Source organism: Lithobates pipiens, unplaced genomic scaffold (genome assembly GCF_037356315.1).
Source record: "Lithobates pipiens isolate NorthernLeopardFrog02 unplaced genomic scaffold, aLitPip1_a1.2 Scaffold_13, whole genome shotgun sequence".
Classification (NCBI taxonomy): domain Eukaryota; kingdom Metazoa; phylum Chordata; class Amphibia; order Anura; family Ranidae; genus Lithobates; species Lithobates pipiens.
In genome coordinates, this window is record NW_027507718.1 from 525,435,949 (window position 1) to 525,451,650 (window position 15,702).

Genomic DNA, 15,702 nt, shown 5'->3' on the forward strand with positions numbered 1-15,702 from the left:
CTTATAGGGAAAAGTTTCCAGATTCCATCATGGTGGACAGAACAGGTACTCACTAGTTGTGTGGCGGTCCGGAAGGCCCGAATGATGACCTGCGCGTGCATCCCCTCCTCCACATAACTCCTCACTTGCTTCAGAAACTCCGCAGCGAGCAGTGTGACGGATGTAGTTCCATCGCCGACCTGAAAACACAAAGACATCTCAGTAACCACAACTGTTGCTTTACATCGCCTAAAAAAAAATAAAAAAAAATAAAAATAAATAAAAACTCTACAAAAATACTCTCACATCACTAAAGAATGTATCAGCTTCCCACATCCCGAAACAGCATTGCTGTTTCACAGCGGTGTTGGAAAGTGACTGAAAAACGCAGATTGTACGTCACATTATTCGGCATGCATACATAAGCTGCATTCCACTGAAATCTTTACCCATTGGGTGAAACATCTGAGGTGGGGGCCTGCGACATTACAGCGGACAAATCTGACACCAAGTAACACTTTTTGGGGACACCAATACAACGATCAGCGCAAAAAAATAAAAAATAAATAAATAAAAAAGCACTGTCACTGTAATAATTACACTGCCTGGGAAGGGGTTAACATCAGGGGCAATCAAAGGGGGCGTGTCCCAACCTTGGACTTGGGGGGGGGGGGGGGGGGGGACAGGGACAGATCCGCGTTCCTGCTTAGCAGAAACACAAGATCTCCATCTTCCCCTGTCACAGAACAGAGGTCTGCCTTATTTACATAGGCAGACCAACGTTCCGTCTCTCCTGAGAAGGACTGTGTCCAATTACAGAAGGACACCATCGGCATGCCCCAGACCCAGTGCATAAAATCAGGTACATGCAGGAGGGCAGCCATGCCGCTGTATATCTGTATGAGGCAATCCGGAAGGGGGTTCATCTGGCACCCTGTGCTAATTTTAAGTCTGAAGAAATCCCCGTTTGTTCCTCTGTGCCCAGTGGGTCGAATAGGAGTTGTTTCATAATTATCTATCAGCTGTGCACCTGTACAGCATTAACCACTTAAAGTTAGCTTTTTTTTTTTTTTTTTTTTTTTTATATTGTGAAAGATGTAACACCAAGTAAATGGATACCCAACATGTCATGCTTCAAAATTGGGGCTGCTCGTGGAATGGGCGAGTAAAAAAAAATAAAATAAAAAAAGTCCTGCAAGCAGCATCTTTGGAGCAGTGTATTCACCGCTCCTACCCATTGAAATGAATGGGGCAGCGCGTCTGCAGCAGTACTTTGCGGTGGTTTTAACCCTCTTTCTTTCTTGGCTGCTAGCGGGGGGATGGCGGCTTTTGATCCTTAGACCTCCGGGTACCTCCCAGGCTCATCCCGCAAAAGGAAGGAATACCGCCAACCAAAGAAATTGACAGATTTCCTTACCATGCCGCCCAGAATCAAGATGGTGACCGCAGAGCCTCTCCTCACAACAGAGCAGCCTACACAGACCTGCCAGACACAGACGGAGAGGCATCCCCTCACCCGGAGGACTCTGCCTCTTCCCCATCAACCTCACAGTCAGCTTCAGCTACCAACAGCCCCGCCAAATCGCGGATGCGCCTAGGTTCCCCACAGCAAACCCTGGAGGTAAGATCTGCCTTAGATTACACAATTTCTCAGCAGGCCCAGCCATCTTCAATTGCGGCCTTTCCCACGTCAAACGCGCCAGTCATGGATACTACATTAAAATATGCTTATGTCTCTCCAAAGATCGCTACATTCTGACATATATACCATGTTTAAAACCATTTAAAGAGGAAATGTCCTTTATCGGCAAAAAAATTGGACCGAGTTTAATGCAGAATGACTGACATTGCAGAAACGGTTAATGACCTAATGGACACACATGACCACACTAGGGATGAACAGCACTGGGTCAGAGCTAAAATAGAGGACCTCGAGGACAGGTCAAGACGTAACATCAAGATACGGGGTATTCCCGAGTCTTTTCCACCTCCAGACCTCAAGCCTTATGTCAGGAAACTGATTACCACTCTCCTACTAGACCTGTCCTCTATGGAAACCATCATAGACCGCATTCACCGCCTCCCTAAGCTTCCACACCTTTCCCCAAGTGTCCCTAGGGGATGTCTTAATGCGGGTCCACTTTTACCATGCTAAAGACATGCTACTAAGCAAAGCGAGACACCTGGGTCAACTCTCAGCACCTTATTTGAATCTTCAATTGTTTGCTGACATCTTGGCCTTCACACGACAGCAGAGGTGACAACTGAACACCATCACTAAACCTCTCAAGAATCACAAAATCCCCCACCAATGGGGGTTCCCGATTAAACAGTTAACAAAAATGGAGTGAAACACAGTATCACTACTGTGGGAGAAGGAATTCAACTCCTCCACACCTGGGGAATCATCCCTGAAGACGCATCCCAGCCCAATGTGCATACCCATCCTAGCACTAGCAACAACCGCCTTAATTCTCCTACAACTTGAATGCCAGATCGATAGTACATACATATCCAAGTGAACTCTACTGTACCATGCTTCGTCTCTGCGCCTGCCCGTTGCTGACAGCACACAAACTTGCCCTCATGACCACCAACAGCCCTGACTTCACTGCTGCTCCTTACCTTCTCACCCCCATTGTTGTTCCCACCCACGATACGTCTCTTAACCCCATTTCTTTTCTTGTACTCTCTTCGCTTCTGAGAACACAAGAATCACCCATATTGGAACCTCAACCTCATCCCCTCAAGACCGAAGGAAACACCTGGAAACTTTGCAACACCTCTTTGAAAGACGAGTCCATCACTGCGAACTGTGTCATTTTCTTCATATTACTCACACAGACCTAGACACAGGATGCCAAAATTCCTTTCTCTCAACACCAAAGGCTTAAATCATCCAGCCAAGAGAAAATCTATGTGGCACATCGCACTGTACACCCACAGTGAAATGGTATGTATCCAAGAAACTCACTTTATGATCACAGCAGAACCCCAACGCTCAAACATCCACTTCCCTCACATATTCAAAGCCTCTGGGCCACAAAAGAAAAAAACGACGCACGGTGCTGATAGCTATTAACCACTCGCTTACTGGGCACTTAAACACCCTTCCTGACCAGACCAATTTTCAGCTTTCGGTGCTCTCACACTTTGAATGACAATTACTCAGTCATGCAACACTGTACCCAAATTTATTTTGTGTCCTTTTTTTCCCACAAATAGAGCTTTCTTTTGGTGGTATTTGATCACCTCTGGGGTTTTTATTTTTTGCGCTATAAATGAAAAAAGACCGAACATTTAAAAAAAAAAAAACGCATATTTCTTTGTTTCTGTGATAAAATTTTGCAAATTATAATTTTTTTTCATAAATTTTGGTCACAATTTATACTGCTACCGTATATACTCGAGTATAGGCCGACCCGAATATAAGCCGAGGCCCCCAATTTACCCCCAAAAAACTGGAAAACTTATTGACTCGTGTATAAGCCGAGGGTGAGACATGGCTGTCCATCCCTGTGTGTCCGTCCATCCCTGTGTGTGTGTCCGTCCATCCATCCCTGTGTGTGTGTCCATCCATCCATCCATCCCTGTGTGTCCGTCCATCCATCCCTGTGTGTGTATCCATCCATCCCTGTGTGTGTGTGTGTGTGTGTGTGTGTGTGTGTATCCATCCGTGTGTGTGTGTGTGTGTGTGTGTGTGTGTGTGTGTGTGTGTGTGTGTGTGTGTGTGTGTGTGTGTGTGTGTGTGTGTGTGTCCAGCCTACCTGTGTCCCAAGCCTCCGTCCCGAGCCTCCTCTGTCCCGTGCCTTCCGGTGTCCCGTGCCTTCCGGTGTCCCGTGCCTTCCGGTGTCCCGTGCCTTCCGGTGTCCCGTGCCTTCCGGTGTCCCGTGCCTTCCGGTGTCCCGTGCCTCCTCCGTCCCGTGCCTCCTCCGTCCCGTGCCTCCTCCGTCCCGTGCCTCCTCCGTCCCGTGCCTCCTCCGTCCCGTGCCTCCTCCGTCCCGTGCCTCCTCCGTCCCGTGCCTCCTCCGTCCCGTGCCTCCTCCGTCCCGTGCCTCCTCCGTCCCGTGCCTCCTCCGTCCCGTGCCTCCTCCGTCCCGTGCCTCCTCCGTCCCGTGTCGTGCCGATGGATCGCCGCTCTTCTCGGCGGCCATTCTACGATTCAAAAGCTGCGCCTCCGTCCTCCGCCTGTGATAGGCGGAACACTCAATTTCCCAGCAGCCTGTGTTCCGCCTATCACGGACATCCTCTCATACTCGTCCGTAGTATGAGAATGAACGGATGTCCGTGATAGGCGGAACACTGACTGCTGGGAAATTCAGTGTTCCGCCTATCACAGGCGGAGGCGGAGAAGGAGGCGCGGCTTTTGAATTTCAATGTCCGCCGTCTGTCTGCTCGATACGCTGATCGAGCAGTCAGACAGCGGTGACTCGAGTATAAGCCGAGGGGGCACTTTCAGCCTCAAAAAAGAGGCTGAAAATCTCGGCTTATACTCGAGTATATACGGTACATATCTTTGGTAAAAATAACCCAAATTAGTGGATATTATTTGGTCTTTGTGAAAGTTAGAGAGTCTACAAGCTGTGGTGGGAATCGCACAAAATTGATCACATCTGATGTACTGGTGGACTATCTCATTTCTTGCGACCCGAACAAGTCAGGAAAGTACAAATACCCCCCAAATGACCCCTTTTTTGAAAGTAGACATTCCAAGGTATTTACTAAGATGCATGGTGAGGTTTTTGATGTTGTCATCTTTTTCCCACAATTCTTTGCAAAATGAAGATTTTTTTTTTTTTTTTTTCCCCCCTCACAAAATTTTCAATGTAATAGGTTATTTCTCTCACATGGCATGTGTATACCACAAATGACACCCCAAAATACGTTCTGCTACTCCTGAGTATTACGATACCAAATGTGTGAGACTTTTACACAGCCTGACCACATACAGAGGCCCAATATTGAAATAGCACCATCAGGCATTCTAGGAGCATAAATTACACATCTTATTTCTCAACCACCTATTACAGTTTTGAAGGCCCTAGAGCACCAGGATAATGGAAATGCCCACAAAGTGACCCCACGTGGCACTGACAGATGGCACTGGAGGCAGATGGCGCTGGAGGCAGATGGCACTGGAGGCAGATGGCACTGGAGGCAGATGGCACTGGAGGCAGATGGCACTGGCTAATTGCTCTGGCAAATGGGGCTGGCAGATGGCACTGCGGCTGGCAGATGGCACTGGCAAGTGGCACTGGGGCTGACGGATGGCACTGGCAGGTGGCACTGGGGCTGACGGGTGGCACTGGCAGGTGGCGGTGGCACTGGCACGTGGGCTGACGGGCGGCGGTGGCGCTGGCAGGTGGCACTGGGCTGACAGATGGCACTGGGGCTGACACACAGATCGCTCTCCCTCCTCACACGCTGTCTCTGTGTGAGGAGGGAGAGACACTGCAATGGGAGATGATCTCATATATGTTTACATATGAGATCATCTCCCATTGGCAGCTGCGATCGCGCTGTGAACGGCCGCTTTGATTGGCCGTTCACGGCGATCTGTATTTGCCTGTCTCCGGGAGACACGGCGAATACAATATTTCCGCGATGCGCGCCCCCGGCGGCGCGCATTGCGGATGTAAACACCAGGTCGTCCAGGGACGGCCAGGCGAAGGAACCCGCCCGCTCTAAGGCCGTCATTCGGCTAAAGGGTGGGTGGGAGGAGGTTAAAAAAAACTGTTTAGTTTACCTTCCATGACAGCATGATGGACACGGAAGGAAGATTTCTGGCATTTGACTGCACCTTGAATAAACGCAAGATACACGCTAGTGAAGATATATGCTCCCAATTCCAACCAGCTCAAATTCCTGAAAAAAATTGATGACAAAGATTGACTCTTTTCGACATGGTCATCTCATTCTCTGTGGCGATTTTAATCTGATACCGGATACTTCCATGGACACATCATCCCACAAGTCCAGATGAACTTCGCGACTAGGTACTTTCACCAGAACCCAAGGCTTATACGACGTCTGGAGATGCCATCACCCTACTGAACGCGACTACTCTTTTCTCCCAGCGCTACAATTCCTACATGAGGATTGATCTCTTCTTAGTGGACAAATGGCTACTCCCTAATGTATCAGACTCCCAGATCTCCACTATAACGTGGTCTGATCATGCTCCTATTACTATAACAAACGTCGGACACCCCATCCAAGGTTCACTCACCAATTTTGAGAGCTAATGCTCAGATACTCCACTCTCCAGAACCCTCGACCTTTATCCAAAGCAAACTAGAAGAATTTTTCAAACTAAAATGAGGGGATTGTATCCAATGTAACTACCTTGTGGAATGCCCACAAAGCATTCATAAGAGGAATTATGATACAGAAATGTGCAAGGGAGAGAAGAAGGAGAACTCAGCATCTAGACACTATCACCTCTAGTATTAAGAAACTAGAAGAGAGCAACCAATCTAACCCAGATCCCTTGCCAAAAGAAGAATTGACTCGCCTTAGACAAGAATTAAGATCTCACCTCCTAGACAGTAGACACTAGGGCTGCAACGATTAATCGATATTATCGATAAGAATCGATAATGAAAATCGTTGTCAACGATTTTCATTATCCATTAGTTGCTCTGCACCTTCCGCCTGTCTGTTAGTTGAAAAAAAAAAAACGGAAACAAATCCTCTCCTCCTATGTCATCCGTCCTCGGCGGCGCTCTCTGTGACAAGGCACGCACTCGCCGCTGCACGTCTGCGGCGCGCCTCTCCTCCTCGCTGACGTCACGTGACATTCACACAGATCTCAGCCCCGCCCGCTGCTGCCTCGAGGGAACAGAGAGGGCGAGAATCTGTGAGGAGGACACTGAGCCGAGCTGCACACAGAGTGTGAAAGAAGGTAGCAGCTATCGGCTGAAAGTTGTACCCAGCGCGCGCATGCACACACACACACACACACACACAGGGACACCAATGATGGGGCACTATTATTCCCCCCCCGCTGAAACACCAATGTGGCTCTATTATTCCCCCCCCGCTGAAACACCAATGTGGCTCTATTATTCCCCCCCCCGCTGAAACACCAATGTGGGAGGCATAACGCCCCATCATTGGTGTCAGTGGGGGGAATAGTGCCCCGTCATTGGTGTCCCTGGGAGGAATAGTGCCCCATCATTGGTGTCCCAGTTTTTTCATTATTACTTTTAAATAAACGGAAAAATTGAACATTACGTTTTTTTGTGATTTTATCTGATTAATCGAAAAAAATCATCGGCCGATTAATCGATTATGAAAATAATCGTTAGTTGCAGCCCTAGTAGACACATATGAAAAAGCCCAATTACGCTTTAGAGCAGTACACTACTCCACTGGCAACAAAGCGGGGAAGGCCATGGCCAACAAAATTAGCGGTCACTACACCAAATCAAAAATTGCATTCTTATATCACCCTATTTCACATTTAAAAAAAATTACTAGAACCCCCAAGTCATAGCAGATGCATTTAGTCTTCATTATGATACATTATATAATTTGAAAGATAACTCTGTCACCATACAGCCCTCTACCCACCAAATAGAGGCCTTCCTTGCAGAAATAGACCTTCCCAAACTGACTCAGTCCCAACTCGAAGCTCTCAACGCTCCCTTTACATCTGAAGAACTTCTCCCAATTATAGCAGCACTACCACCTAACAAATCCCCTGGACCAGATGGTCTTACAGGTGAATACTACAAAAGGTTCAGTAATACACTCACACCATACCTGACTAGAGTCTATGATGATGCTGCCTCCTCCACCTCCTTTCCTCAAGAAACGTTAAGTGCATTAATCACCACGATACGGAAGCCGGGGAAGGAACCTACCTTTCCACAAAATCTTTCGACCCATATCGCTTCTAAAGCTTGATACTAAATTGTATGCAAAACTCATTGCCACAAGATCATTAAACCTCATGCCCTTGTTGATCCATAAAGATCAATCAGGCTTCACCCAGGGTAGGCAAACTTTTGATGCCACCCGCAGACTAATCAACTTGATACACACAGCCGAGACGTCTCAAACGCCTTCTCTGCTCCTCTCGTTGGATGCAGACAAGGTGATGGACAGAGTCCACTGGTCATATCTTAGGGCAACCCTCTGCAGGTTTGGCTTCCAGGGACCTATCCTGTCAGCCATCCTTGCATTGTACTCTACACCAAATGCCAAAGTATTTACTTCCGGAATGCCATCCAAACCCTTTAATATCAGCAATCACTTACTTTAACCTTTTGTGTGCATGAGGTTCATGCACTCTTCCACCTGGGAGTAAGATCTCTGGATATATAACGGAATTTACACATTTTCTTTTTTTGAAGTGTATGAAATTTTCTTTGCTTGAATTAGTGCCTTACTGGTTCGTGTGGTTTGTTGCCACCTAAGCGCCACGCTTTTTTGTTTTAATATCAGCAATAGCAGCCGTCAATGCTGCCCACTTTCACCACTGATCTTTAACCTCCCCATGCAACCGCTAGCGGAACATATCAGAAGAAACTCATTGGACCCCTTTTACACCACACCTCACCTTGCGTCAGCGGTAAAACGCCGCTATTTTTAGTGGCGTTTTACTGCCGGATTTGCGGCGCATTTCGGCCGCTAGCAGGGCGCTTTTACCCCCCCGCTAGTGGCCGCGAAAGGGTTAAAACCGCCGGCAATACGCCGCAATATCAGCGTTTTGCCGGCGGCATTACAGCGCTGCCCCATTGATTTCAATGGGGAGCAGCGGTGGAGGAGCGGTAAACACACCGTTCCTTCACCACTCCAAAGAAGCTGCTGGCAAGACTTTTTTCTGACGTCCTGCCAGCGCACCGCTGTAGTGTGAAAGCTCTCGGGGCTTCCACACTACACACAATGGTGCAGCTTCTTTAGGGCGTTTTGCAGGCGCTATTTCTAACGCTATAGCGCCTGCAAAACGCCCTGGTGTGAAAGGGGTCTTATTCTCTGGTATCAAAGTGGGCTCCTCTGAGCACAAAATGAACCTATTTGCGGACGATGTGGTCATTATGATCACCAACCCACTTTCCTCCCTGGCTTCGGTACAACTATTACACAGATTTAGCACCATATCATATTACAAAGTACATGAGCATAAGTCCTATATCCTAGACTTGGGGCTTGACGCAATCTTACTTAGAAACAACTTCCCATATCTATGGGCAGACGAAGGAATCTCATACTCGGGTGTTACACTCACCAACTATTCAAAAGGGCTCTTTGCAGTCAACTACCCCAAGCTCAAACAAATGCTTCTTAAAAGGAAACAGCCAATCTCTCCAAATATGAATTCTCATGGTCAGGAAGGCTCGCAGCATTTAAAATGCTGGTGCTTCCTAAGCTTTTATATATTTTCAGAACCATGCTGCTTCCTCTAACTCTCTTACATTCACTCACTTCAGTCTATAATATCACACTACTTCTGGCAAGGGAAAAAAAAACCCTAGGAGTAAACAGTGTCCTTATTAAAACACAGGTCTAGAGGAGGTATGGGTTATGTCGACCTAAAGGACGACTATTTAGCCACAATCCTAACGCAACTAAAAAGCCTCATACACACGATCGGACTTTGTACAAACTTTCCCGTGGACTTTTGTACAAAGGGCGTAGTCCACAAGTTTGTATTGCATACACACGCTCGGACTTTTGAGGAAACAAACACGAACGCAGTGACGTTTCAACGTACCGACGACACTTCAAAAGAGGACGTTCAATTACTCCAGCGCCACCTTTGGTCAACTTCTGTATTGTTTTCTGATCTTTTGCATTGGTTCTGAGCATGCGTGTTTGTAGCTTGTACAAAAGTCCGATGGTTTTGCGAACACACGATCGTACTTTGCTCCATCGGACTCATGTTGTCAAAAAGTTTGTCTGTTCGCACAGCCAACAAAAGTCCGATGAAAACAGAAAAAGTTTGTCCGATGGAGCGTACACACGGTCAGATGTTGCTCCAAAACAGCTAATTTGCATGTTTGTTGTCAAAAAGTCCGATCGAGTGTACGGGCCTAAAGACTGGCTAACGGCCGAACCCATCGCTCTCTGGGGAGACATAGAAAACACTCTGACACCAGGCAACAATATCAAAGACTGGTTATTTAGCTCTCTTACCAATCGCCCATACATCAACCACCACTCTCCTACCATGAGAGCGACAGATAAAGCCTGGAGGACATTAAACAATCTCAAATGGACACACCTACCGACCAAAACAGTCCATATCCCACTGACTACACTCACACCTCACACCAGACCTTACATGTACCCGCCTGGTTAGCCTCACAGACATCTCATGTAACGGCTCTTCGCTCCATGATAGGTGACAAATCCTTCCCACAAATACAGAAGGAACTTGACACACCCACCACAGACAACACACTTCCCTCAGACTACAATCCTGCTTGACGGCACACCCCGCTTGAAAATGACACTCCCTATAAAAGGTTTGGAACTACCCTTTTTTTTTTTTTTAACAGACAATACACACTTAAAAAAGGTACTATCCTTAAAGCGGACCTCCACCCTGAAGTGGAAGTTCCGTTCATCTGATCCCTCCCCCCTCCAGTGTCACAGTCGGCACCTTTCAGGGGGGAGGGGGGTGCAGTTACCTGGATAATCCAGGTATCTGCACCCACTTCCGGGACAAGACCGCCGCAGATGCCACCGCCCCCCCTCGCTGGACCCTGGGACAGGTAAGTGTCCATATATTAAAAGTCAGCAGCTGCAATATTTGTAGCTGCTGGCTCTTAATATTTTTTTTTTTTTAAAAGGTGCAGTTCCTCTTTAATTTACTCCTCACTTCAAGAGAAAATCAGGTTTCAAACATCAAAATCTATAACTGGCTGGGAACACGATCTCCAAGAACAGTTCACCGACTGACAGTGGTAGACTGCTATTAATGCAACTTACAAAGCCACCAACTGCACCTCACTTTGGGAAGTTGCACATAAAACCACAATGAGATGGTACTTAATGCGGGGTTCCACCCTAAACTTCCACTCATCGGAACCCTCCCCCCCTCCGGTGTCACAGTTGGCACCTTTCAGGGGGGACGGGGGCTATCTGCACCCACTTCCGGGCATAGACTCCCACGGGAGTCTATGCAGTTCCTTGTCCCGGCGTGCCGTCTGCTGGGACACACACAGGTCCCAGAGACAGCGCGGACCATTCCTATTGTGCTGCGCGACTCGCGCATGCGCAGTAGGGAACGGGGAAGTGAAGTCGCAACACTTCACTTCCCGATTCCCTCACCTAGAATGGCAGCAGCAGCAGCCGAGAGATCGATCGGCCTCCGACATCACTGGAACCCGGGACAGGTGAGTGTCCATTTATTAAAAGTCAGCAGCTGTAGTATTTATAGCTACTGGTTTTTAATAATTTTGTTTTCAGTGAAATCCCTCTTTAACGCCCCTTAAGATAGGAAAATATCACACACCAACCTCACCTCTATGTTGGAGAGGGTGCAACCAAATAGGTTCTCTCCTACACATCATGTGGACTTGCCCATCTATTACGCAATTAAGGATGAACATAGAACTTCTCCTACAAAACTTATTACAATTACCCATAACACCAACGTCCCAGCTTGGCACCCTAAGTTTAACCATAGAGACGATCCCTCCCAAACTCAGGCCTATCACCTCTCATATACTTTTAGCAACTAAACTACTCATAGCTAGGAAATGCAAATCCTTAGAAACCCAAAAGTAGCTCAGAAGGGATTTCACTAGTACACAACCACTACCTGTACGAACTAGTCCTCTCAAGAAGCAAACCTTTCTTCCCCAAGATACAAGAGCTTTGGCTACCCTGGATACAATGGACTACAGCAGCAGAAGACCACTCCTGTCAGCTAAGTACAGGAAACTGAGGCTACAATTCACAAGAGAAAGAGAGAGAGCGAAAGAGAGAGAGCGAAAGAGAGAGAGCGAAAGAGAGAGAGCGAAAGAGAGAGAGCGAAAGAGAGAGAGCGAAAGAGAGAGAGCGAAAGAGAGAGAGCGAAAGAGAGAGAGCGAAAGAGAGAGAGCGAAAGAGAGAGAGCGAAAGAGAGAGAGCGAAAGAGAGAGAGCGAAAGAGAGAGAGCGAAAGAGAGAGAGCGAAAGAGAGAGAGCGAAAGAGAGAGAGCGAAAGAGAGAGAGCGAAAGAGAGAGAGCGAAAGAGAGAGAGCGAAAGAGAGAGAGCGAAAGAGAGAGAGCGAAAGAGAGAGAGCGAAAGAGAGAGAGCGAAAGAGAGAGAGCGAAAGAGAGAGAGCGAAAGAGAGAGAGCGAAAGAGAGAGAGCGAAAGAGAGAGAGCGAAAGAGAGAGAGCGAAAGAGAGAGAGCGAAAGAGAGAGAGCGAAAGAGAGAGAGCGAAAGAGAGAGAGCGAAAGAGAGAGAGCGAAAGAGAGAGAGCGAAAGAGAGAGAGCGAAAGAGAGAGAGCGAAAAAGAGAGAGCGAAAAAGAGAGAGCGAAAAAGAGAGAGCGAAAAAGAGAGAGCGAAAAAGAGAGAGAAAAAGAGAGAGAAAGAAAGAAAAAAAAAAGCATACGAGCGAGAGACAATAAACCTATTAGCAAAAAAAAAAAAACAACACACAACTAAGTTTTCTCCAGGAATGAGGAGGAAACTTTGTTCTGTAAATATTAGGGGTTCACCACCCAATCATGCTGCAATAGATGGTATCAGCGGTGTGTTTTTACCTCGGCGTCCTGTGACTTGGCGATATCCACCAGGGTCTTGGCAGCGGGATGTACCACGTCCAGGAGTTTCAGAATGGTGGCTCCATCATTAGATATAGTGGCTTTACCTAAAAAAAAAAAAAAATAAATAAAAATCCCCCATTTTAAAATATGGCCTTTGCATCCGATAAAAGATATTTTTGCCTATTGATCCTTTTATATCTCTACTGATTTTCGGAGAAGCATTTCATGAAAACAGTTTTTTTTTTTGAAACTGGGAACAAACACGCATTTTTCAAAAAAAATAAATAATAAAAATTTAAAAAAGTGAACATTCTAAACCCCCAACCCCCCTCCTGGCACTGCTGTACTTACCCCCCTCATTTCTTTACTAGGACAGATCAGAGTGATTCTGATTGGTCAGGTGCTGGCTCACCCATGGAGGCAAGCTGAGTGGGGACGGGGGTAACGGGAGGGAAGGGCGCTAGATCACCTTTTCTTTTTTTTGTAAAAGGTGTGAACTTACACTTTAAATCTGAAATTTATTCTGCTTATAATGAGTTGTGTAACCACACGCGTGTGTGCAGATCAGCTTAGCTTAATTGACACGCACGGGGACTGCGTCATCCCTCGCCAGCCAATGAAGGAGGCCCGAAGACCAGCACTCACAAGATTGAAATAAAGCTGGCTTTTCATTTACTGAACATTTAAGATGTGAATGTGTGCCCTGGGTCCGAGCTTCCTCATCCTTCAGCCAATAGAGCAGGGATATACAATTAGCGGACCTCCAGCTGTTGCAAAAACTACAAGTCCCAGTCTGCGTCTCATGCTTGCAGGTGTCAGAGTCTTACTATGCCTCATGAGACTTGTAGCTCTGCAACAGCCGGAGGTCCGCTAAAAGCATATCCCTGCAATAGACTATGTGAGCCCCAAAGGGGCGAGTCACCCTCGGGGATTCTCACATCTCCCCGCTATAGTCCCAGGCTCTGTCCCTGCCCACACCGCTCACCTCTGTCATCTACGATGAGTTTGTCCATGCCGCGGGGGCCCAGGGTGGTGCGGACAGCTTCGGCGATCACCTGGCAGGCGCTGATGTTGCTCATGAGCTGCGGCACCCCCTGCGAGGAGTCTGTGCCCTCCTTCAGCAGGATGACAGGTGTGGGCTGCAAAAGAAAAGACACGGCAATGAGGAACGATTCTTGGGGGGTGGGGTAGGGGAGAGTCACTTCACTGCCATCTCTAGAGGCGTTCTACTCATCAGATTAACCCCTGACCTCCGGAAAGGTTGTATCCCCCTTCATGACTACCAGACCATATTTGCTACTAACCACTGCGCTGCCTTAACCTCCCTGTAGGTAGGGACATGAATCCATGCTTTCTAGTAAAAGCACCTCCCCCCAACAGTAAGAAAACACTAGCTAGGCACACAGTTAACCCTCCCCTCCCCCAATGTTAATCTCTTCCCAGCCAGTGTCATTAGTACAGTGACGGTGCATTTTTTTTTTTTTTAATCACTGTATTAGGGTCACTGGTTCCCAAAAAAGCATCAGTCAGCATCCGATTTGTCTACCGCAATGTAGCCGATCGTCGCCATTACTATATGAAAAATAAGAGAATTTTTTTTGTTTTTATCCCATAGTTTGTAGACGCTATAACTTTTGTGGAAACCAATCGATATACGCTTGAACATGAATCCACATTGGCCTAAACTGATGATTTTTTTTTTTTATAGCAAAAAGTCAAAAAGATTTTCTTCTTTAAAAAGTTTTTTTTTTTTTTTTTTTTTTAACCACTTGCCGACCGGCTCCTGTACATATACGTCAGCAGTTTAAAGATGGATATCTCGGTAACGGCAACAACTGCTGCCACAACTGAGGTATCCATCTTTTGAGCCAGCGGTCCGGTTTACAATAATGTTGGTCTCTGCGGCAGATTCGCTGCGAGATCACCGTTACCACCCCCTCCCCCCCCCCCTCTTCCCGCTGTGGCGGAGGCAATCGAGACCTGTTCATGGCCGGGTATGGAGAGGAGTGAGGGGAAGATGGCCCCCCCCCCCCCCACCCATCTCCATACTCTAGCAGGGTGGACGTCTTTTAAAGGGCCATTTTTCTGTTGTCATTTTTTCAAATGACATTTGTTTTTTGTTTTTTATTGCATTTAAGTCAAAATATAATAAGGCTTATCTGTAGGTAAAAAAAAATCTCTCCTAAACCTGTACGGTTTAGGAGATATTCCCCTCGGTATGCGCCGCATGCTCACAAGTGGATTCTCGGCTGAAAGTCCGGCAGTGGCCGGACCCGGTCGGAATGAAATCTCCCGCACGCATGCGCGGGAGTGACGATATCGCGGCTCTGGCCACTCACAGCGCCGGAGCCGCGATACCCGGAAGAAACGCTGAGGGAACATGTCAGCTCCCTCTGCGTGGATCGGGCCAGATGTCGGGGCCTCGTTCTAAGGTAAGTATTTCATAATGAGCTAGTTTGCACCGCATACTAGCTCATTATGCCTTTTGCTTTGCAGGTGGTAAAAAAAAAAAAAAAAATTAGCGGGTTTACTACCGCTTTAAAACATGCAACCTGTAGAATTTTTTTTTAAACGTTGCCTATGGAGATTAAGGGTAAAAGTTGGACGGCATTCCACGAGAGGGCGCAATTTTGAAATGCGACATGTTGGGTATCAATTTACTCAGCGTAGCATTATGTTTCACAGTATAAAAAATAAAAATTGGGCCAAGTTTACTGTTGTCTTATTTTTTTTTATTCAAAAAAGTGAATTTTTTCCCCCCCAAAAAAAAAGTGTGCTTGTAAGACCGATGCGCAAATACGGTGACAAAAAGTACTGCAATGACCGCCATTTTATTCTCTGGGGTGTTAGAAAAAAAAAAAAAAAAAAAAAAGGGGTTGTGGCTGGAAGGACCTCAAAGTATACAGCACCTCATCCCTATAAGTTAATCAAAAAGTATAAAACGGGGATGGAAGTGGGGGAGGGGATTATAGCGGTGCCAAAAAATTATACCAACATAGTTGTATAAAAAAAA

At 47.0% G+C, this 15,702-nt stretch overlaps 1 protein-coding gene across 1 annotated transcript in view; it reads right to left on the minus strand.

Moving 5' to 3' along the window:
• CCT7 (chaperonin containing TCP1 subunit 7) overlaps window positions 1-15,702 on the minus strand; it is a 31,714-nt gene that overhangs the window by 12,410 nt on the left and 3,602 nt on the right. Inside the window, exons 2-4 of the mRNA XM_077478122.1 lie at window positions 13,675-13,828; window positions 12,687-12,793; window positions 54-179 (exon numbers count right to left, since the gene is read on the minus strand). Of these exons, the coding sequence (XP_077334248.1) occupies window positions 54-179; window positions 12,687-12,793; window positions 13,675-13,828 (387 nt within the window). The remainder of the gene's footprint in view (window positions 1-53; window positions 180-12,686; window positions 12,794-13,674; window positions 13,829-15,702) is intronic.